General features: G+C 26.4%; 1 protein-coding gene across 2 annotated transcripts; it reads right to left on the bottom strand.

Moving 5' to 3' along the window:
* Positions 1-1,161: 1,161 nt before the first annotated feature.
* Positions 1,162-26,461, bottom strand: LOC129969619 (protein smoothened-like). 2 transcript variants are annotated; one of them, XM_056084266.1, is made up of 13 exons: positions 26,116-26,461; positions 23,779-24,039; positions 22,913-23,143; positions 20,839-21,048; positions 17,453-17,625; positions 15,452-15,659; positions 13,847-13,964; positions 11,687-11,773; positions 9,894-10,002; positions 9,195-9,380; positions 6,677-6,810; positions 5,521-5,661; positions 1,162-3,123 (listed from the first exon to the last, which is right to left on the bottom strand). In XM_056084266.1, exons 2-13 carry the CDS (start codon positions 24,025-24,027, stop codon positions 1,664-1,666), a joined length of 3,306 nt encoding a protein of 1,101 aa, XP_055940241.1. In that variant the 5' UTR covers positions 24,028-24,039; positions 26,116-26,461; the 3' UTR covers positions 1,162-1,663. The 2 variants fall into 2 exon arrangements, with proteins under 2 accessions (XP_055940241.1, XP_055940242.1); XM_056084267.1 differs by lacking the exon at positions 20,839-21,048.

Raw genomic sequence — 26,461 nt, 5'->3', positions numbered from 1 at the left:
ATCGTAAGTCAATAAAAATTAATAACGCATACACATAAACAAATTATTTTTATACTTTCCTATTATATTTTGATCTTAGTCAAAAAGCTGAGAAGTGATTATATTTTTTTCCATTACTTATAAAATTATCTCTGAGATATTAAATAAAATTAAAATGCACAACATCCCTATTCTAAGTTTTTTTATATGTATATGCTTATTTACTTTCAAATAACTAAAAGATGGCAGTAAAATCCAACATGTTATTCAAGCAAACACGTGCAATTGCTAATTACTTTTAATTATATTATACATGTTGCAGTTATTTTTGAAATTATCTGCTTTATGCTACTACTCTGACATAAGAGTTTCAAGTTTAATTTAGTCATATTACTGTTCTATTTTTAAGCAACACAATGATATTTAGGTATGGGTCATATAATTCCAAACTATGGTCAGATGATAAGGATGACATCCGAGATGGCAACTCTCTTTCTGAACTACCTTTTTATATCAAACAAAAGAAAATTAAGTTCAAAACAACAGCCTAGAAAACATAATAAAACTGCCAATAAAAATTTTGTAACCTTTAATTAAAAATAAGGTATTAAAACTTTTGCTAAGGATTAATTACATGATATGTCACATCAATGCACCAATTTTTTTTTTTGTAAACAACACAAGACTTGCAGATTGCAGTTAATTTTTTCCACAGACAGAAAATTTTAACTCAATCATCTTCAAAAGGAATTAATCGGAAATCAATGTTTAATGTTTGCTATTCAGGTTTGAACGAACTTAAAAATTGGCATGTCAAATTATTTCCCTGGTTAGAAGTACTTTCTTGTAACTATTTATACTTATGAAAAGAAATAAGTCTCACATTAGACTCAGCATTACAGATCTAAATAACATTCATATTGAATCTGTTTTGAAAGCTCACTTTGATCAGTTACATTATATTTAAAACAAATTAACAAACAGCAAAACTTAAAATGTAAAAAGACACACACACACACACAAAAAAAAAAAAAAAAAAATCATTAAAAATATACCTTTCTTATGACAGGGTAAGAACTGCTTTCCATTACTAAATAATTGAATGAAATGAAAATTCAACAGTGTGAAATTATTACTTGAAAATATACTTTTATTTTTAGTTGCTTTATAAGTATTATTATTATTAATGCCAAGTGAAAATATTTGGTTAAAAAAAAAACTATTTCTGTAAAGGGTTTCATTTACAGAAATAGCCCTGAGTGAAACAATTTCAGTAAAATCAAGGAGAAAATAATTCCTGTTTTTTACCAATACATTTTGTACTAATTTTTGGAAAGGCAATAACAATTGCTGAGATTCTAAAAAGCAATATTAGTCTAACAGTACTTAAAACAAAATTATATGTACAAAGGACAATGAATTTTTACACTCATGGCAATTTACACTAGATAAAAATAAATAAAAATGTAAAATATGATTTAATGGTACTTATTGATAATTGCAGCCCTTGAAATAAATTTAAATACACCACCAACTGATGTTACCTGTGATAAATCATTAACAAGTAAAACCATAATGCAAATAATCTTGGTTATATTACATAAAATGGAATTTAGTGTAACTTAAAAATCATCAAATAAACTGTGAGCTGTAAATATCAACAAGTACAGATTTAATGTTCTAGTCATCTAGAAACATTTTCATTTCCATCTTTGGCATCCATTAGACTCAAACCCTCAGATACATCTAGACACTTTTCTTTTTGAGTATTTTTTACAGGTAATGGATCTTTGTGCGAAGATATATTGTCAAGGGAGTTAAAACAAGGCTTAGCAGACAGTTCTAAGCCTTCTGGTTGTTCTTGACCATTTTTTGTAAAAGAGATGGCACGTCGAAATTTTGACTTTAACTTTTGTATAATGCTTTCATCCTCGACATTTTGAGGAAGGGATGACACTGAAGTAGTCTTTTTCTCTTCATTAACAGAGCATTCAAAAACATCATCATCATCTTCATCAACATCTAAGCTCTTGACTGAATCAGCTGGAGATGGGGGTGGAGCTTCATTGTGTGGACTTTGCCTATCATTGACAGGTTCAGAAGTCTGAGTACCAGAAGTCTGTATTTTGCATGTATCCATTCTTTTAAGAAACTGTATTTTGGCACATGCCTGTGGTTCAAGCACAGTTTTAGGATGCTGAGATTCATTCTGAGCTGCAGCAGCAGCCAGGGCTTGTGCTCTTTCTTGAAGCAGGCGTTGAGTTGTCATCAACTGAGCTTCATCATAGGAACGATGACCAGTATCGGTGAATTCACTGTCTGACATTACGATAGGAAAATATTCAGTTTCACTGGCACTTTCAGCTCTAGGATGCATTGGTAACAAGTTTGGTTGATATTGGTTCAACAGCACTTCATTGGTTTGATAGGAATCATAAGGCATATACCCCATATTGCCATAAAGTTGATAGTTAAAATTTGGATTTACAATACTTGTTGAATAGGTACTGTAAATTCCTGGACACATGCCTCCCATATATCCATAAGGCACAGCATTCATGTACTCATACCCCTGACCAAACATGGGAGGTTGAATGAGATTATTCATTGGATTTTGATATCCATTTATCAAAGGATTAGGTGTATATCTTACATTAACACCAACTGTAGAGGGGTTTGGTGTCAATCTCACACTGGCAGTACCAATGGATGATGGCAAATTTCTATGTTCTATTCGATGTGAATTATCTGTCATTCCATGAGTAAAAGGTGGATTAATGTGTTCTCGCTGAATAGTACTTTTTCTAGTGACTGGTTGAGGAACTATAATAGGAGTAATAACTGAAGGAGTTATTAGAGGTATAGGATTGCCAAGATCTCCTGTGCTAGTAGATTTGGAAATCTTAGCACCTAGATTTTTGGCAGTTGCTGCAACAATTGAAGCTGCCAGAGAGCTTTGGAGAGAAGTGTCACTGTCTCTTCTACTGCTTGGAAACCACCGATTAGTTTTCCAGAGTTTCATTCTTTCTTTTCGGGTTTTTCTTCGTTGATGACGAAGGACATATTCTTGTTCACTTATCTGTAAACTTTGTGAATCTATGTTCTGCTGATTATAAGAATCTATGGACACATGACGACTTATGTCTGTAAAAAAATAAAACTTATCATTATAGATGTCAGCAATTTCTAGGAAGAATTTGTTTACCTTGTAAAATTTTGCTCTATTTAGAATAAACATAAAATATTGCAAAACCAAAGATGAATTAAAGAATTAACATGTTTATAATTCAAGCATCTGGTCAGTGTCCAATTTCAGATAAGGAAAGCTGTTTAGAACCACTAAGCTGACAGAGGGTCACAGAAAGATCAGTTAAAAAAGTGTTTGCAGTCTCCCAAATAAAAAAAATTGTTACAAATTGAAATTCTATGAATTATAACACTTGGTCAAGATTCTATCATTTTTATTATGTTTACTAGCAGTCATAGTATTTATAAAACCTAGGTATTTGCTTAAATTAAAATATATACAAACAGATGTCACCATACCATAAGTTAAATTAATTAATTATGCATATTAACAAATTAGTAATTAGTGGACCATACACACACATATAACACTGATTAAGTTTAAAATGCGAAATTGAATCAACCAATTTATTAAGAGAGAGGATTCATAAGTGCACTGTTTAGGGTCACAAAGCACTGTCTAAATCTACCTAATTGTAGAATCTATCTGTTCCGCAATAAGTGAACAATATATCTGTTCACAGTTAGAGTATAAGATGAAAGAGAAAAATTACAAATTCAACTGTATTTGTTGAGAACTAAAAGTATTATTCAAAATTCCTATTCTGAGAACAGTATGAATTATAATAACAGGGAGGTTGACAACATCAACTTTTACTTTTAAGAAAAGACAGTAATAGGATATTAATTTTATTTCTAAGTTAATAAGATATCATATAAGTTGCAAAAAAGACCAGTTCATTAAATTATGATTGGGTAAAGATTACAAAACCAATTAATGAAAGATATTATACTAATAAATAAGCTGTTATATAAATCTAAGTGATATAACCTGGTAAATTTATAATGATATCAGGAATAAAATTATTCAATTGCATCAGTTCCAAAAATAGCATATAACATAAATGTTATTTTTTACAATCATAAATAAAATTTTTAATTTAATGCTCGAAAAATAAAAATATTAAAAATAATTTTAAAAACAGACTTGTTTTTGAACAACAAAGATAAACTTTTACTCTATTAATGCTTGCCACATTTTTTTAGGTGGAAAATATGGTTTTTTTAAATAACTATATCTAAAGGCCCATTTCATTAACCTCTTAACTCTATAACATAAAAATAAACTATGAATCATACCCAAAATCAAATAACCAGGAGAAATAGCTTTCCCAAAACTTTCTTGCATACCACTAATAAAGAATTTATCCCCTCCCTTCCTCTCCCCCCCCCAAATAAATTTGCACATCTTGGGCAAGATAATACAAAAGTACTAAAAAATCAAATATGTACTTTGGGGACCTCTATCTGACTGCATGAAATAAAAATTTGACAAAGAACCACAACTATAGTTACAAGACCACATATTAAATTTCATTTGCCAAAATTATGTTTTTGTATTTATTTGAATGTTGAGACAGATGACCAAACTCTTAATGGATTTGGTTCCAAATTTAACATAAATCTACCCTTTAGATGCAAAATCTGTGTATCAAGTTTTATCGATATAATTTTTTGTAAGAGTAATTTAAATATCACAACATTATTTGCTTAAATGCATACAGGTCTCTGCTTCCAAAATGAAAGTACATTATTTGTCTATCTCAATGCAAATTTAAAAACAAAAATTTATGATTACAGAAAGTGACAATCTCTTCCAAATTCTTGAAGTGTGGAATATAACAATATACACAGCTTAGCAATTGTCATTAACATTTCGTTTTCCCAATAATCTTATCTCACTGAAATAAATAAAATAATAATAATAAAAGAACTTAGTTTACTATTTAATTAGAAAAAATTAAATCCATTAATATACCAGTTATCTATGATATCAGTAAACTACAATTACAGAACTCAAACGTATGGTAGAACAAATTTTAATGCTGCAATAAAATGAACTAATATCAAATGTTTCATACAGCTTAAAAATTCTACCAATTTCAAAATGCTATTCATAATCTTTTGAAGAATGAAAATAAAACTAACCCTCTATCCCTTCCCTAAATCAACTGCAAAAATAATTTGTGCACTTACAAATTTATAGGCCACATGTGATTCACTTGATTTTTTTTTTTTTTTTTTTTTTTTTTTGGAATGCCCATGCATAGTTTATTTTTTTAAAAATATAAAATTTGCAGCTTGATAGTAATTGATTTTTGATTTTAAGTATTCAATAAAAAAATGTGATTAAATGACTTTCTGTCTCATAAAATAAAATAAAAATAATTAAAAAAAAGTTTCATAACACAAAAATAGACCTTACATATTCATAAAACAAAACAATCTATTTACCTGAAGCTGAGGAGTAATGTCTAGGTGCATAGAGCATGATATTAGGAACAGCATTTCTCCGCCACATTAACTTAGGAAAGGATCTAGCCCAAGATGACGTTATGGTCCCTGATGCAACACTAGATCCATCTAAGTTAATACCTAAAAAAGTAAATAAAGAATGGCATTAAAAGGTTTTTTTTTTTTTTCTAGGAAAGAAATTATTATATTAAATCTATTAGAGGACGAAAATTATATAAATTTAAACATCAAATAGGAAATATCATAGTATAATAAGTTTTTCAGCCTGACTTCTTAAAAATTAAATTCTAAAATTTACACATAATTATATAACAGTAATAATGTGTATACAAAAACATGTAATATTGTCACAATGCATGTAAAAATTATTCCAGTATTTAAAATTTGAAAATAATGCAAAATATATTTAAAGAAATTTTTTAAAAATTATATAAAATTATATAGAGCAAAAAAATTATATAGAAATAATATTACTGAAAGATTATTAATGTACCATTATTTTAACATTGTGCAAAAATTATGTTTGTGCAATAATATGATGGAAAATTGAGGGAAAACAGTAAAATTAATTTTTAATTAAAAATCTAATAAAACTTTAAAATTATTTTTTAGTAAGCAACTACAACTCAAGAAATAACTATGTGCTAAATTTGATAACTCTAGATCCAATGGTCTGCCTTGTAGAATGCCTCAGATTTTTTTCTTATCATTTGATATAATTAACAAATGATATACCAATTTTAAGCAGAATACTAAAATCTTTAATCTGCAAACACATTATACACATAATGCTGCTACTATACAATTAAATAAGCTACTAAACAGCATGATGAATTACTGAAGATTACTTCACATTTTTACTATGAATTTTATAATGCACAAAATATTATAATTGAATTTTACGTAATCAAAAATGTATTCAAAGCCATAAGAATTAAAAAGAACTTCATCATGTTAACAAGATGACTCATAGTATATGCTATCTCTGATAACTGAGAAATAATTATTTTTTAATTATCAGACCATGATTAGAGAGGCTACCTTGTACCCCAAAATTCAAATAAAACTAATAATTATTCACTTTTTATTTGCGCTGCAGAAAATCAAATATAAAATTGCTGAGTCATTTTCTTACCAACTGGATCTTCATTATGGCTATTCATGCTTAATGAGATGTCACCTCTGTTAAGTTGATCACGTTTTCGAAACACTTCAGATATCAGAGTATGCTTTTTCAGTGTTGAACTTTTATCTTTTGGCGAACAACAACTATAAAAAACAAAGAAATTTTTTATTTATAATTATTTGGAAAGTTTATTCATTATTTCAAGACTTGTGAGCAAGAATCAGAAACTGTAACACTCTCTAATAATGCCAGTGCGCTCAAACTACGCCAACCTCCTCACAATCCAAAGTACGGAAGTACGATGCTAGCTGCAAAACTGTGAACATATAAACCTACTGACCTCGAAAATTAATAATGTTAAGCTGTAAATTTTAAGTATTGGCTAGACATAGAATAATTGTTGTGTAATTGTAAATGTAATGCATTGTATAATTGGTTGTCTATTAAATTCTTTTAAATTGTTAGAGCCCATTTTCATGCATTGTTCTTACAAAACAAAAATTTGTTAACATGGAAATGTTATTGTAAATAAATGTAATAAAATTCAACAATAAATATCAAAATAAAGACAACTGTCAATATAAAAACATACAACAACATTAAACAATCACTAAAAATTACTTCCTCTGTTCTTTAAACTTTTTCATGCTATCAATACTGCCAAATAACAATAATATTATAAAGATTAAAATGGTAGTATCAGATTTATTAAGTAGATGAATTTGCTATACTACTTTTTCTTCAGCATTAGCAATGTCTCATAATTAAGAAATGTGGAATTTAAGAAACCCCACATTCTACACATTGATCAGTGTATTAAAGCAAATGGCATTTAAAGTAAAGGTTTTGAACAAAGAATTGATCATACTGAAATTATAACCAGAAATTGAATTGCTTAATATACTTCATTAAATATATCTACAATCATTTTAAACCAAATTATGCATAAGTTTAATGAATAATAAAAAAAATAAAAAAACACAATAAACATGTATTTCCTTGTCTTCAGCTTTGCATTATAAAGTATTGATGATGGATTTAATTTTTCATTTTTAATATACACAACACTGAACATTTGATGTTATTTCAAGAAATGAAAAATAAAGATAATCTAGCAGAATCTACTACAGTTTAATATACAAGACAATATTAATAAGTAGCACACACAAGTTTCGACACAAAAAATGCAATGAATGATAATATGAAAAAGGTATGAAAGTATCATCAATTTACTACTTTTCAACATAACTGCCATTCATGTTGAGGTATTTGACCAAGCAAAAGATCAGTTTGAAATTCAGGCCTCAACGCTGTTCCTCTGGAGTAGGCTATTGTCTTATGACCTATTTGAGGTTGCCATCAGAGTCAAACTTCTAATTATCAAGGAAACTTCTTAATGAGCTCAAACAGATGAAAGCCAGATGGATGCATATCCAGATTGCTCTTTGGCAAATTCTAGGAGCAGATATTCCTATTGGTGCAAAACTGCAAAGACTCAGGAAATTTAGGAGAACCTATCGTACACCTTGAACATGAAATCCTCTAGCCCCCCCCCCTCTTTGGACAAATGAAGAAGTTCCACAATGATCGGATGCTTGATTCCGACAATAACTTGAAATGGACCACATAACAGCATCTTTAGTCATAGATGACAGCATTCTATGAGATTAGAATTTTTAAACTGATTCAGTGCAGAGACACATGCCTCAACACAAATGGCAGTTATGACAAAAAGTGGCGATACTTTTATTTTCATTTCATATTGCCATTTATTACAACTGTGTTCAACATCATGCATTACTTATTATTAAATCCTGATAAAACATTTTAACTAACAAATAATAAGTGATCAACAACCAACCTATGTTTATAGCATTTAAATGAAATCATTAGCAAAAATTTCAACATTTGTTTTAGTAAATTCATGACAAGAATAATGCACCAACAGACAAACATACATTTAAAAAAAAAATCTATAGCAGAATACTGCAGCTTTGCATTAACTAGAATGCATAATTATATGAGATGATGAAAATATAAAATTTGACAAACAAATATCACTATAAAATTAAAGCAGAAATTTTACTGGAAAGAATTGGACAAAATATTGGATTAAATTACATCAGCGAGAAATTGAAATGAATGCAAAGCCATTAATGAAAACTAAATTAAAAAGCTCATTATACAAAGGGTATGGTGCAAGATTTCCAGATATCTACATTCTGCAGTAATACACCATTTATATAATTAAGTATTACTAATACTGTACATCCTACAGTACTGTCACTATTTTATTAAATAGTCTAATTGGTTTTCAAAAAAAAAAAATTGCCAACTATTTCTTAATTTTGAAATTCATCTGTTGATGTCTAATTATTTTACCCACACAGAATGGATTCTCACAAATCCATAGCTTTCAATAATGAAACAAAATTTATAACTTTACTGAAATATTAAAAAGTTAATTAAATTATGAAACATTATGTAGTAAGATTAATTTTGTTATGATATAAAAAAAAAAACATACCTAAAAAAACGTCGCTTCCAAACTTTGATGGAGACTTTACTCCAAGCCCAAGAAGACATCAGCATTGAAAAAGCAAACATGCAAAATATATGAAAACGCACAACATTTATATTTGGTTTGCTTTTCAAACTGCAATCAGAGCTGGATAATTCTGAATACAGCTGCCCAGAATTCATTGCAAGACATCTATAAAATATAGAATTATATTCAGGTCATTCTATAAACTTGCTAGGTTGTTTTTTTTTGTTGTTTTTTTTAAATTAAAAATAATTTTCAGAATTTCTAACTACAGTAGATTCAATAATATAGCATTTAACAAACACGGATCATCTAACAGCTTGACAATTTTAAAAGAACAAGTGGAGAGCAAAGGAAAAAAATCCATTGCATGCAGATGTCAAAGATTCTGCATTAAATAAGATGATCAATTTAACTTCATAGTATTGTTCTTTCTTGTTTGCTATGACAATTTACAATAATTAAGAAATAAATTCAATTAAATGTAATCTTTTTTAAAACTAAAAGAAGATAGTTGAATAACCTTTAAATAGTTAAAATAACTTTGAAATAAGATCTTTCTGTATAGAATTTTCTAGGTAAGCATTACAACAAAATTTATGTGATGTAAAACGACTTGCTAGTTAAATTTTTCAAATAAAAAATAGTAAAAAAAAAAAAAAAATGCAATGCAATACTTACACAATAAATTCCCTAAGACTTTCTTGCCATTCATCTCGATAAAGAAAATCATAAGCATGACAAGCAAAAGTACAAATGATAATAATCAAACAACAAACAGAATACCCACCTATAAATTAAAAATCAATTAAAAAGATCACATATATTTAGGCAATAAATAAAGAATATTTAGAAGAAAGCAGAAATGATAGTAAAATATATTAAGTACATATAAATAAAAATTTAACATCTTTTTTAGATTTTAATAATAGTTAATAAATAACATATAATTTAAAAATAATACTAAACTATACTTAATATTATAACAGTAAATCAGTATTATATTACTAATCTTAAATAGCATTTTACTTATCATAATATCATGAATTGTGATGTTTTTATGTGATATCTTGCATAACATGGGTATTAAACTTTATTCTGACTGATCAAAGAATTTCTAAAATTCGACACTACCATTGTTGATAAAGAACTTCAAAGTGAGCTTTTTACATATATACAAAATTAACAGTATTTTCATGGCTAAATGAAATGTTATAAATGAGATACCAGTCAATTTAATAATTTGCATGAAAAATCATTTGAAAAAAATTAACAGAAAAATAAAAAATTAATTTTTTAATAAAACATAGAAGAATGTATATGGTCGATATTCATAAAAATAAATGAAATTTTTTTAATAAAAATATAGTAACTTGATAAAATGCAAATTTAACTACAAAAATGTTTATATTTTCATCCCTTTTCTTTTATTAAAATATTTAAAGTGCTTAAAATAAATATTTTTTTAAAAAAATGAAAATGCTTTTTATTAAGTAATTGTTGTTTTTGGCAATCAATAAGCTCAATGGATTGGTATGCAATTGGTTGTATTTAATATCAATTAAATGCATCACATTATATCCATTATTTCCTCAATTAAGATTTTCCAAATTTCAAATACAAACAGAAATTTAATCCTTGCTCTTTTAGTAGTGTTACACTTATTTTGATCTTTTCAATGTGAACTTTCCAAATTGAGTCAAATCAAACCTCAAAAACACAACTCCTTGCATTACATCATATTTAATTGCAAATATACTTAAGAAATATGTAGTTATTTCTTATTCATCATGGCACTGTTTATTCTAACATTCAATTTATGCATATTAATAAGTCTAATAACATGTTAGCTGAATTGATATAGGCAAATATTAAAAAAAATACAAAAAAGCAATTGTTATTATTTATTATACCAAATTTCTTTTCCTAATATACTTAGTGTCTTAGTGGATTAGTCTATATAACCGGCAAAAAAACGAGAAAATTAATGAAATAAAAACTGAAAGCAAAAATTTATTACACCGCCAAAGAACATGAGCATATAAAACAAAATATTTATTCCTTGACCTTGCATATGAGGAGAAAAAATGCAATATTAAATACTTGATACAATAGGAAAAGTAGTTTGAATTTCATTGCAACAATGAAAAGTTTGTTGCAAATTATGAAAAAAGTTTATTGAAATATATTAACATTAGGTAAAATTGTATGACATCTAAATTATTATTATTATTATTGCATTTTTAAATGGCATAAAATGTTTTTTGTGTGTGTAAACCAGAAGTAATTGTCAAAAAACTTTAATAATTTTACTAAATCCTTAATTAAAACCATTCTAAAATACTAATGCACTAAATTTGATAGCTGTAGGTGAAATGGTCAGCTTTGTAGGGTAGCAACAAAAATATACATATACACACACAAATTTACCATTATGATTAATAGCAAAATAAAGCAAATATTAACTAACTTACATATTTTATATTTCAAACTCCGCAACTTTTTACGATATCTGTCATTAGGCATTTCTTGGCTCTTCATATTTTTGAGGCAACACAAAGCTGGAAAAAAATGTATTTATCAAATTTATTTCAAGATTAAACTAATATAAAATTATTAAATTACTGTAACTTAGTATTCAGAGATACAATATTACCACCATTCAGATTTGTCAAAGTACCAGGAATAAATGAAGTGAAAGTTCAAATTGTACAGAATACACGAATGCTTAGGAAAAGAGATATAAATGTCATTAAAAGCAAACTAGTAATTTTATAAAATATTTTGTTTGCAATCCTAGTATATGTTAATGAAATATCCCGAATTAAACTAAATGCCCTCAGCAGAATGTCCCATGTAAATTAATTGCTGCTATTATTCAGCTTTTATAATTCTGCTTAATCAGTTACTAAGTTGAAATTTGTGTAATATACTCTTTTAATTCTGTTAACTTTCACAGTCTATGGAGTTGTATGATGTATGAAATATTTTAATTTAAATAATTAATATTATATTCAATCACAATATTAAAAATTTATTTCTGATATATAATACAATCACTGTTTCCAACTGAAATATGTAATCCAAAACGGATTTTTGTTTGAATTTCTTCTTTCTGATGTTCCATTTGTCTTTTAAGTTCACAAAAAAAAAAAAAAAATTATTCTAAATTTGAAAGTTATCAAAACTATCTTCATCCACCTTCTCTACACATGCCTCTTTAAAACTTTTTTGTAGGTTTTGATGCTATTTCTTCTTTTCTGTAAAGAGGAAAAATTTTCTCAGATTCAAATAGTTTATCATAGCCTAAATAGCAGGAAGCATAAAATTTCTTCAGCATAAATTTGATGTTAAAGTATTCTGAACAATGGAAATCTTAAAATTCCAACAAAAAGTGCTGTAAACAATAGAAAAAAATAGGGCAGTAATCAAAAATATAATTCTATACCATGTTTTAAAAAAAGAAAAAAAAAAAAGCTTGCATTGCTTTTATCATCATAAAATTTCTACTATATATTATTTACTTAATAAAATATATATTAGAAATTTATGTATTATATTAAGTAAATGCAATCAAACTGCAATTTACCAAAAAAGATGATTCCTGGGGAAGGGGGGGATACAAAAATTTTTTACATAGAAACCTTATTGCAGAGAAATATGAATCACAAAATTTTCCTGTTCTTATTAAAAAAAATTATACATAGTTGACTGTGTTAAGGTTAAAGAAGAATTTTAAAAATTAAAACTATCAAAGATTTTTAAAAAATACATGGATAATTTTCAGAATTCTTTATATTGAACTTATTAAAATTTCATCTTTCTTATCATGTCTTATTTTTCCCATTCTTTCTATACCAATTAGTAAGCTTAAAATCTTTTGCACATATAAAAAAAGTTTAAATGTCATCTCATAATAGGAAATCTAAAGCTAAACTAAACCTTAAAACAAAAATAAAATTGCAAGTTAGTAAAAAAATTCATACAATAGAAGTACAAGAGAATAGTGCACAAATCACCAGTAAGTGTTCATTGCTTTTACATAAGCAATTTCTGGTCTCAGTTGAATTTCTACTGCAATAAGAATCAGTAACATAGTTCTGTCTTTATTTAATTTATATTCATCTTTATAAAGGGGGAAAAATCAATTGTTACTTTTTTACTGCAATAGATGTACAGATTTTTTATGCTAAAAAGTTTGCTTGATTCACAGAAATTTTATCTAGTGTACAGAAATTGTTTTTCTATTAAAAATTCAAGGTTCAATTAATCATGAAATAAAAGTTGTCTATTTTCATGGTGATATTTCAATAGTTAATACAAGCACAGAAACATGCATCAAGCATTAACAATTTGATTACTTGCAATTTTTTTACACACAGTCAATTTGAATTGTTGCTGATTATATATTGGATTTCATTTATTTTATAAGGCAGATGTTCCATTATCAGCTACAATGATCTAATAAAGAACTATGTAATTATAAATCTACTAAATGATTATTATATATAAATTAATCTTTCTGACAAAATAATCAAAATTTTTAAATCTATTATTCATTTCTTTAATTAATGTATATATTTTAGTTAGAAAAAACAAGCAAATTATATATAATGAAAATTTCATATACTTACAAATAATGAAGAAGCAAATCAATGCACCTGCAACAACTATAGGTAAAACAAGAGATAGGCGAGTATTGGAATTAACATATCCAACAAAACATATACCACTCACTGAATCTCCATCAATCTATAAGGGATAAAAGAGAACTTTTTTCTGAAATTTATGACATTAATATTTGAACAAATGCAAATTTATAATAATCATTAATACTAAAAATCCTTAAAACTTTTGACTAATTAAAAATAATTTGAATAACAAAATTATAAGCAACTTAAACAAAATAATTGAAAATGCAGTATTACATTTAATGTAATATTAAATTACATCTGATGTAAGACATAACAATTAGAATGGCAATTTAGTAAAAATTCATAGCTGTGCCAAAAAATTATTACAACAATCAGTTGCATTTTGAATTTGTGGTGAATAGCATATAAGCCAGTAACAGCTCTTCTACCAGAACAGCTGTTTTGGTAAAATGGTTCAGTTATTGGACTGCTAACCACAAGGGCCCAGGTTCTATCCTACACGCATCGCCTACCACTTCATTGGTGACCTCGGACAATGAACCATCAACCTTCGTACAGCTGTTGTGGCACCATCTACCCGCAACCAAAGTCGGCAGAACTCACTTGATGCAGCTAAACCAAAGTCGTCAGATTCACTTGACGCAGCAAACCAAAGTCGTCAGACTCATGTGATGCAGCAACCCAAAAGCCGCCACACTTGGCGCATCAGCACCCACAAAACGCTCGCCATAACGCTTGGCGCTAATCAACTGGGTAGGCCCATTAAAAACAACAGTTACTAATAATACATCACCACTCAACAACCATATCATTCATCTCACCTCTGACTCACTGGAGAGAGAGTACTGTGGTGAATAGCATATAAGCCAGTAACAGCTCTTCTACCTGAACAGCTGTTTCGGTAAAATGGTTTAGTTACTGAACTGCTAACCAAAAGGTTCCAGGTTCTATCCTAGTGCATCACATACCGCTTCAAATAAAAGAAAGCTTAAAAATTTCAAATAATAAAATTCTTGACATCAAAAACCTGTCTTTTTTTTTCCAACAATTTGATTATCAATTATCTTGAAAAGTTTCTAATGAAATTTTGACATAATTATCAAGTTCACTAATATTATATTTCATTTAATGTTAAATAACATAGTATGTCAAGAACTAGCAGCTACAGTACTAATACAGCAATTATTTCTGGCTCAATAAAAAGTTATTACAACCGTCAGCTGCATTTTGTACCAAACAATTTCAAAAAAAAAAAAGTTTTTCATGTCAAATATATATATATATATATTTGGCAATTGTAAACTCCAAAATCAACTAATTTAGAAAATGTTTAATGAAAGCTACTCTCAATTACTAATATTCGCAAAACAATCTTTTCATATCTTAATATGAATTTCAGGTTTTTGTGACTATAGATACCAGCTGCAATCTCGCAAAAAAGAAAAAAAAAATTAAATGAATGAAAACGATCAACAATCAACCACTCAAATATTTTATATCTCTTTTAACATAATATATATAACTTTTAGAAAAAGTAATAAAGATAACTAAATCCAACAACAGTATATAATTAAAAATTCTTACCCCTTTCAAAGTCCAGATGAGACAGATGAATAATGCAGGAACAGACCAACCAAGTAATTTCAACTTAGTTGAATACTTCTTCAGAATATCTTTCGAAGAACCAGAATTGCGAATCTGGATGTACACGACATACTTTAAAATTACACACCATGTAATAGCGGCCATTGTGGAATAATATATAAAAATAAATTGGACAGCACAAGCTGGTCTGAAAAGAAATTTACAATGTGATTAAAAAAATTATATATAAAATTATGAAGTTTGAAGTTTAAATTTATGAGAGAAATTATTAATATATAACTAAAAAACATCAAGATATTACTTAAAGGATTTTGAGCAAGAAACAGGAAAGTGCTTTCCCAATCCTGAAGTCATTAGGGAAATACAATTTATAGTTCTTGTCAAACATCTTTGAAATTACTTATTACACATTAGCTGCTTTTAAAAACTAACTAATTCACAGTGGGGATATTGATTACATTTTATTTTAATTGCTTAAGACATAACTTCAAATCCATGATTCCCTCAAATTATAAGACATTAAAGCCATGTATTTCGGTAGTTTTACAGGGTGGCAACAAAAACTAAAAAAAATTTCCCTACCTAAACTTGTAACATTTCACTGATAACAAAAAAAAAAAAAAAAAAAATCCATTTTCTAGTTTAGTCCCCATCCTGTTTTACATATATTTCATTCACTTTCTAACTAGACAAGTAATAAGCCATTATAGCACTATTAGAAATATAATTGTGTGATTCATTTGTTTTCTTTTGTGGCAATGCAAACTAATTTAATATTTGGTAAAAAAAAAAAAAAAAAATGGTTTGAATTTCAAAGCAGCAATATAATATACTGCTAAAGATTAGGCAATTTTTTTTTTTAATTGCCAAAATTCAGAAAAAAATATGCATAATTATTCAATTAGTAAAATTAAAAATATAATTTTTAAAATTTGAAAGAATGTAAAATTAATTTTTGTGCACTAATATTTCAGGAAGATACCATGACACCCCACACATAATTCTACTTAACTTTTAATTAATATTTTTTAAAAATGTAAAAATTGCTTTGAGATGCACATTTTCTCCAAGGTATTAAAAAAATGCATAAAATGTTTTTTTTTAATTATTGAAAAATTTATTTTACAAATGTTTTAATATTGGGTGTTTCTAACATAACTTAAACAAAATTTATCAGAATCTTTACTATAAACTAACTACCAACTTGTTAAATTCTGATGACAATGAATAAATAATATTATAGGCATCATGATTCAAAATAGATACATAGAAATTGCAATGGATAAAAATGGACATAGAAAATAGATTTCTTTACTATAATTGAGATTTTTCCTTTAATTGATTATAATTCCAATCAAGTAATTTGAGCATCTGGACAGTTAAAAAAAAAAGTTCATTTTAATTTAATCTTGACGTAAGCAATTTTAGGTAGAAATTTTTACAAAATATATTTCATTGCAGGTTACATTCAAGGGAACTGGTTTCTTGCAATAAAAGGAATACTAGTTTGTTGCATACAGAAAAAAATGCCCAACATTTTTTAATTAAAAAATAATTTTAAGCAAAATAATTTTTTTAAAAATAGATTTTTTTTAAAAACCTAAGATAACATAAAATTTGTAAAAGATATTTAGGAATATTATTAGAATTATGTTCTACAATTTAATCAAGACTTGGACTTAATAAGTTTACAATAAGTTTTAGTGTACAATCCTTGTTTTTATATAAAAGCACAAAATTAAATTATTCTGAATTACTACAATAAAACCTGAAAAAAATTAGGTCTTCAAATCTTTAAAACTCTTAATCTCTAGAAAATTATTTATTTTACTTGTAGTTAGTCCATGGCAATACTTTAAAAAGTACGATAAATCAAATCTAATCCAGTTGCATGTAAATGATTCATGAGTATTTGCAAAAGAATCTTTTATATTCAATGTATAGAAGGACAAATTATTTAATAAAAACGTTTTCACTCACTTTGGTTGCTGTTGCTGCAATGTTCCATCTGAATTACAAATAATACCATCTCTGAATCCAGGAACAAATTGTGCAAGCCATCCTAAAGATGTCACTATCAGGCATACATTAATGTAGAGTATAATGGATGAAGGCAGTTTCTTTGTTGCTTTAGAACTGATAAGCAGAGTGATCTACAAAAATGAAAATATGTTGTAAATCAACTAAAATTACAGCTGAAAAATTCTATAAGAGGTTTCAAAATATACTGATTTTTCAATTCATATAAAAACATACACAAGAAAATAAAGTTGAAGAAATTACTAATTATTGATAATTTAAAATAATATTTATGTAACAAATTAAAAAAGTTTGAGGAATTAATTAAAATACTTTGCCGTATTTTTACAGATGAAGAGGGTAACATATCAAATTCCGTTATTTATTTTAGTTAAATTGCACTTTTCCTTGCTTTTGATTAGCATTGTTTCTTTGTTAATTTAAATTGTATAACCCCAAAAAGATGAGATGGAGTCATTTTAACTTCTTGCTCAAATTAAGAACATGCCATTCCTAGGGGAGGGAAAATCTCTCCCTTCCTCTTCTTTTATGTTATTGCTATCTATAGATATTGAAGCAAAATATGCCATATTTAGGTGAACAGTTGGGCTGTGAGATGACTGAACTTCATCATTAAGATATATCATCCAACACATATAGATATTTTTGGATATATCACAAAATCATTATTATAAGTTATTAAGCTGTTACAAGTTATAAATAGCATCTTTTAACATATTGACTGATCAGAACAACTCCAAATAAAAGGAAGTTTTAATTTATATAATAAAAATATTTTTTTTTCTTTTGAATAAAAATAGTTAGAAAATAATTTTGTTAAACACCGTTTAATAAAGTGTGTCAATGTCAAAGCAATGTCTCAATGTTACAATTTATAACACTGTGTTTAAAAAAAGTATTTTTTTGTATATTAGAATACGATAGTATTTATAAAAATATTAACAAAAATGATATATGAAGGTCAATAAAATGAAGAGCAACAAAAATAAATACTAACCGGTAACCAAAATGAAAGCGAAAACGTAAAATAATTGTTAATTTCAATTTATTGTATCGCGATTTATCGTGAACCGCTAGACAAAAGCAGAAGTATAATGGAATTTCTTTTTTTTTTTTAATGTAAGAATGCTTAAGAGTGAAAATGCGAGTTGCAATTGCCAATTTGATCTGAATTAATCCTTTTTCTTTTATTTCTGAAGATGAATATTTAGATATTAAACAAAGGACAGTCTACAACCTTTTGATAACCGTAATTATTTTTCCATAATGGTATCATTCAGTTAGGGAACAGAAAGCAGAAGATATTAATTCCAAAGTGACATGCTTAAAATACTTTTATATATTAGAATATGACAGTGTTTAAAGAAATACTAAAAAAAATTCTGTATAAAAGTGAAAAAGAAAGAAGAGCAAAAAAAAAATTACTTGAAAATATCGATTATTGTATCGCAATTTATCGTGAACTGTTATTCATGCTCATGATTTCAATAGATCGATATTTTTTAAAAAACTGGCATCAGAAAATTGATTTTTTAAAAAATACGGATCCCCCCCCTGATAAATCGAAAATTGGCACAGCCCTAGTCAACAGTTAATTTTTAAAATACTGAGAGTCAAACTGTCACCACATTTGCAATGACGAATGTAAGCCACAGTCAATGTGACTATCTATCCTATCTATTTATCATCATGCAAAAGGTGTTAGTTTTACTCGTTTTCATTTTGTATTCTCAATATCAATTTGCTTAGGTTTATATAATTTATTAAATTAGCTTCATCCTTTTTTTTTTTTGTAAAGTAATATAATATATACTATACAAATATTTTTTATTCTCTTTCAAAGAAAATATTTTTAAAAAATATATATTGTGACACTTTTACTATTAAAAAAGTTGCAATTCTGCTGTTGAATAGTATACTTATTAACAGGATATTGAAAAAATAATTACGATTTTATTAATAATTTATGACAATAAGTCCTTACCTATAATTTTTTTAATATAAGATTAAATAACTTATATTCTCTGTTCTTTCCTTCAGCTTTTTTAATAGATTTTCCCCCCTTATAAACGTTAAGAAATTACTAATTTATTCAATTCCTTTCCTTAGATATACCAGCATTTTTACATATTCTCATACTATTATATTATGCATAATTTCATTACTCAATATTCTTTTTAACATCTATACTGGTTATTTCAACAAAAAAAATTCTTGAATTTACAATATTTGAAGAGAAATAGTATGACAATTAACAATATTAATTGTAAACTAGCTTTTATTTAAATAAAATTAAAGTTTTATTTTAACTATGCATTATAACATTTACTGTCATTTTAGAAAAGGTCAATTCATCTTTCCTCTGCTTTACCTATTATTCTTTAAGCCAAAAATGTTATTATTTGAATTAAAATATCAATAATTGGAGAGCCTAATATGTATTGCAAGTGAATTAAATATCAAAATGGATTACTCATAGTCAAAATAATTCCAAATTTCCAATAAAGGAACAACATGAGTTTTTTTTTTTTTTTTTTTGAAAAATTATATTTGTAAGACAAAAGAACATACTTTCCAGTAAAGAAAATAAAACTAAAACTACATCATTTTATATTGTTCAAATTTTATATTTTAAATTATTTGATATAATTTCTTGGTTTTTTTTTTTTAATCATATCTTACATATTAAATTTCTTTCATTATCCTATAGTAAAATTTAAATGAGAAATTATTTTTTGCATCAATAAATAATTTCAGTCTTAAATATTGATGAAATTGGACACTTTAATTTCCTTTATAAAATGTGCCAAAGATTTTTCCATCACATCACTTAAATGAAATTAATTTCATGGTTGATCATATGTATTCTTTCTAATCCTATCTCTTTCATTACACCGACACATACACAAAGGGGGGAAAAAAGTTAAAATAAAACAATCTTTCTAGAAAAACATGTAATATTATATTTTAGGGAATTTTTCACAGTTAAAACATAACACAAAGTTCATATACTGTAATATTAAGTTTAAGAATCATCAATCAATAGCATGATTAAACCAAACTGTATAGACTTTTTTCATTTGTAATATCCATTATTATTTTGTTGTTGTTATTGAGGATTAATCAGAGGCTCCATTGTATAAAAGGAATACACAATTGCTAAAAAGTTTTACTTTTAATTAAATTAAAATTTAATACAGCCATTTAATTAATAGTCAATTATTATAATTACTTCAATAATTTTTTAGTCCTGAATTAGCACACACATTTTAATAATAAATTTACAATTGTGTATACTTTATAAAAGCTTTCTTCAAAGAACTCACCACAGTGAACAAATTTGCAAAGAGAGCCACGCTAAACAAACAACCAATAAAAAAATGAGAATCATCATGTTCTTTGTCTGTATAAAAAGGATTCTGACACTGTAAGGCACAACCATCTACATCTTCATAATAAATATCAGAATTATCAGTTTCTACTAAGGGTGGAATGCACTTGAAACTAGTGTTAAATTTTATTTCTTGAAGAGGATTCTATTGGAAATAAAAATAAATACATTTAAAAAAGTACCCAAAGAAACAAACAAAAAATAAAAATAATAACTATATTCTAAATACATAACAAAAAAAAATTAAAAAATAATATAAACTAATTACAAAACCTAAACCTTTCAACAAGGTTATAAATTTTTATTAAATAAAATGTATCCTCAAACACAAGTATGACTAATAAAATCAAATAGAAAAATTAGATTTAACGAAAAGGCTTCATTTGAAATTCCATACCAATCACAAATTACACAGTTCATTAAATATTTTTAAGAATTAAGAACTGGGATTTGTTATATTTTTTTACTTATATTTATAAATTTCAAAATTTCAGTTATTATTTCAAATATTTTATTGAGCAACCACTAGTATAGTCTTGGGTTGATCATGCTATATTAAATGTTACAGCTTTCATTGCCTTCTATTTTCTCTAAATCATAAAAGCTAGCATTGTAAAAAGGAATCTTTTTGATAAATTTGACTTCAGATTAAAAATTTTTTGTTGAATGCCCTCTGAAACAACTCACAAGAAATTCAACATTCCATTATGATGTCATTAATTTATAAACCAACATATCAAATTGATTATTGCATATCGATAATTATAAATTGGTATAATAAAGAATATTTTCTGAATAGGTTCTGGCTATTCAAAGATACATTAAGCAAATATATCAAATAAGAAGACATACATCAAATATAATAACATGTACAGTTGTAGGTCTGTTTAGGGAGCAATTATATTCAACATGGGTATGATTTGCAAAAAGTGGCCTAATTTTGTATACCAAGAAATTTTGTGCTTTTGTCATCCTGAGATGATAATTTAGAATATCTAAAATGAAATTTTCATTAAAAACTGTTAAATTTGATACAAGAACTAAATCCCAAATGATTCATAATCTATCTAAGTATAACAGCCATTGTATTAAATCTGGATGATGCCTTCAAAATCATACATTTTTTCAGAGAAGAAGATCTTTTAATAGGAGATCCATTGAAGGAAGAGTCATTGGATGATACATTTCAAATGGGCAACAATAGAATATTTTAGAGATTTTAAGAGTACACCAATATGGTGATCCTAAATAGAAAATTGTAAATGTATACATCTCAAATCCCCCAGCTTTAATAATAGAAATATACAAACTTTAAATAAAAAATATGAACAAGATATTTCAAGCAAACCCACCAGCTTGACTATTAGCTGAAGAATAAAAATGGAAAACTCAATAAGTGTAGGATTGCAAATCTTACAGGCTAGATTTGGAATTTGCTTTAATTTCTAAGTCAGTGATACTTAGTTAATATCCTATTTACATTCCTGCCTGTTCAATCTATATATGCTTACATCTTTCTAGCAGACTTAATTTTTATTATGCAACATGACTATCTCAAGATAAATTTAGCGAACAATCTAATACTCAAAACAAGCTAAAAAAACAAGTGAAAAACGTGATAACGACCCATAAAGGTTAACATAGCACTTGAAAACGTTCTCACGATGATTTAGAGGAAGTTCTGTCATTAACAAGATCTACCAATGCATTTTTTTTTTAAATTTTAAACAAAGAGTATGTTGGCATTTATATCGATTGTCAAGTTGAAACCTTTGGTATTCATTACATTCTGATGTAAGGATTTGAGGGGATAAGGGAACACTTATTGCATTTTTGGTTTTTAATTATAAAATTTCTATCTAAATTACTTTTCTTGAAGAAGAGTAAAAAAATATCAAATGGAATATCATTTTATATACAAAAAATATAAGTCATATCCAAAAAAAATATTAAATTAAATTGTGAGATAAAAGGCTTAATCTAGAAAATTTAAAAAGAAAAATCCTTACTCTGCAACGCGGTGGAAATAACTTCTTATTTTCACAACGTAAAAATGATGGCCAAGCATGTTTTTTTTGTACAGCTCTGCATGGGCCTCTAGTAATTCTGCACATCTCTTGTGTAGGTAAGGATATTAAGCCATTTTCACATTTTGGCATATAAATAGAACATAAAAGAGGTTGAACAACAGCCCAACATCTAGGAATGCTTCTCAAACCTTGCCAAAGAGCAAGATTATCCTATTTAGAAAAAAATATATATATTAAAAACTAAAAAAATTCATCATTTTAAAGAATGAAATGAAGGATTCCCACTTTAATTGAAAGAAAAAAAATCAAGAACTATTAAATTGCATATTTTAGACATAAAAATGTAAATCATAAATTCAAATAAAATACATTCTCTATTAACATTCAAACAGGCCATCATTGTCTTACTTTCTGCTTGTAGATACTTCTAAAAAAGGGCATTAAGGATACTGTTGTACTTATTTAGTAGATTAAATGAGCTTTAAGATTACAAATTGAGTATTCTTACCATTAACTACAGCATGGCTAGTACTAGATGCTAATTTCACACAAACTATTATTGGACACTTACATCCCAAATACATTCACACCTTAGATGAAATAATATTCATTAAATAAAAAAGAATCTAACTTTATGTTGACAGGTGTTTGGCCAAATAAGGAGAAAATGCAAAAGATAAATACAAATCAATTATCTGAATTAGAGAAGAATTGCTTAGAAGTCTTTTAAGCAATTAACTTTATAACATAGATTTTAGTATTATTCGTTTACTTCCTAAGAAAGAAATTTATTTAATAAAAATTCAAAAAGTATAACCTTATAGTAAATAAAGGAAAATACATACTTGCACTTCCAAATGAGATTCTGAATCTTCAGCTAAAGCTAATGAGGTTATAGAATAAGGTAACTCTGTTCCAAAACACGTTAAATTTTGGCTACTTTGCGATTTCTCGCAAGTTGCTTCCATAGAACATATTCCAGCATCATATCTCCCATCTTTCGTAACAGATTTATATGCCAGACCATTGAACTGATTTTCAATTCCATAACAACCGATTATTAGCAGAAGAAAACATAGCACAATGAATTCCATTTTTTTTCAGCTCTGGAAAGAAAAACAAACTTAATGATTAATATGAATATTGCAACATTAAAACTTCGCTAAAAATAATAACAGCTTCATTTCTTATATTATATATGATGTAAAGAAATAGATATGTACGCAAATAAAACATGAGAATAAACAACAAATCCATAAATGCAGAACTCACACCTATATTGAAAATAAATAAGTTTTCACCTAAGTTAGACATTTTACTATGAATACTTATGATTTATTGAAGCCTTAATGAAGTTTAGAAGTTAACTTCAAAAAAATTATGTTGTATAAAGAAATTAAAGATTAAGCACAATATGACTGAAGATAAATCTACATTTTCAAATAACAAAATAAAATGAAGCTTAAATATTTAGTTTTTGATAACAATAATAATAATAAAAAAAAAATTTCATGATCATAATATTTTATTTTAGTAGAGGTCTGCACATTATCCTTTTTATTGAATTAAAGAAATTCAAATTAAAAAAAGCACGGTGATCTAGAATAGTTCAGATTTCTTTAATCACTGTCCCTAAAAATGAGCATGCATTTATAATTTTATTTTCAGAATAGAATTTACATTTATAACTTTTATTTTTCATTTTCTATTGAATTCACTTATTTTTGCAAATACAAACGAAAAACCAGAAGTCATCAGCTATTGGCAAATTGTCAAGAATCTCAATCTAAAACTTCCCAAAGTAATATTATATTATAGAACAACAATCTATAACTGATAATTAATAAAATAATGTGTCATATTTGTAAATTTATAATATATTTTTTAATTGTAAATAATAAGTAAATTTTAAATGCTGTGAAACCATAACTTTGTAAAGTTGAATGCAAAAACACAAATATCATTCTTTTCCCTCATAGAAATGATATTCAACTCTTGCAGACACATCAGATTTTAAAAATTTTAAGTTTGTCCTTTCCCCTTAAAAATATGACTATATGTGCATTCAATTTATAAAAATATAAAAAATTTAATTTTTTTTTTTTTTTTTTTTTTTCTAAATAGATACTGACCATCATAAATATAAATTATTTGGCTATAAATTTCCAAATTCCAAGTGTACATAAACAGATAAAAATATAAGATACTCTCTAATTACAATGAACATAATCTTTGTTAAGTTTAAATGTTACTGTTACACCAGTTGTTCCCAGCTCCAAATGTTAAGAAAGTTATGATTTGACAAGCAATTTAAAGATTCAGAAATTGCTCTAAAGTACTGATGAAGAATACAACCATTGATATAAAATTCTTCTAAATATATTTTTAGAACATTCCTGATAATTTATATTCAAAGATAACTAAAAAAAAATCATGATAAATAATTTTCAGGTTCCAAATATTTTTTAAATATGAAGATATCTTGAAACAATAAAATTAGAAAAACCATGGCATACATATATGTCAAATTCTTCTGTAGAACTTACAACCTTAAATAAATTTATCTGTTCTCCCAGTAGACACAATAAAGGAGACTAGAAAATATGAAAACTCCTAATACTTACAAAAATAAATAAACCTTTTATAATTGAAAAAATACCATTTATTTGACTGGCATATAATTTATCAAACTAAATTTAAATAATAATTTATAAATATTGACAATGTATTAATTTTTTAGTAGGTATCAATTAGTTCCAGGTAGAAACTTCAAGATGTGTGAAACAAATGTTACACATTTTAGATAGAGAAAAAAGAATTGAAAGGTCAGACTCTGAGATCCTTGTTTTTGGAAATTAAGTCTCTATTTTAAAGAATTACACCTTTGTAATTCCTAATAATACAGATACAATACTATATTTTTGAACGAAGTTTGAAGCATGATCAATAACATTATCGGAATTTACACAATATATCAGTCTTACTAAAACATTTTTCAAGTTAAAAGTACAATTCAATTATTAATTCATTGCTATCATAGGAGAAGCTTATTAATATTATATTCCCTTCATTATTAATTCAATGGGATCTTTGATGAAAATTAAATCAACATTATAAAAGCATCCAAAATGTCAGAAAATGTAATCATAAAATTCAATAAATATAAAATAAATTCGTTTTACCTTGTCACAAGTATGACAGGCAGTACTCTGCCTCAAAATCAGTAAAATATGCAGTCTCCGAATTAAAAAAGCCGCCGGTATTTACAATAACTGGAAAATATTAATATCGACTTAAAGGCACTTCTCAAGAATAATATCATTATTCTTCTCAAATATTAAGTACAAAAATTTTTTCAAATGTACGAATTATTTAATTTTTATATTATTTTATTTCAAATGTTTTCTTAGTTTACCGAATGACTTAATCAACTGTTTTATTAATAAAATTATACACAAAAATAAGAATAGACGGTCTAAACAACAAAAATTATTTAAATTTGCTACGACTCAAATAACAAATGTACAC

This window comes from Argiope bruennichi, chromosome 5, assembly GCF_947563725.1.
Source record: "Argiope bruennichi chromosome 5, qqArgBrue1.1, whole genome shotgun sequence".
NCBI lineage: Eukaryota > Metazoa > Arthropoda > Arachnida > Araneae > Araneidae > Argiope > Argiope bruennichi.
The sequence above is the reverse complement of the archived record's forward strand: the minus strand, read 5'-3'. Positions and strand labels throughout refer to the sequence as shown.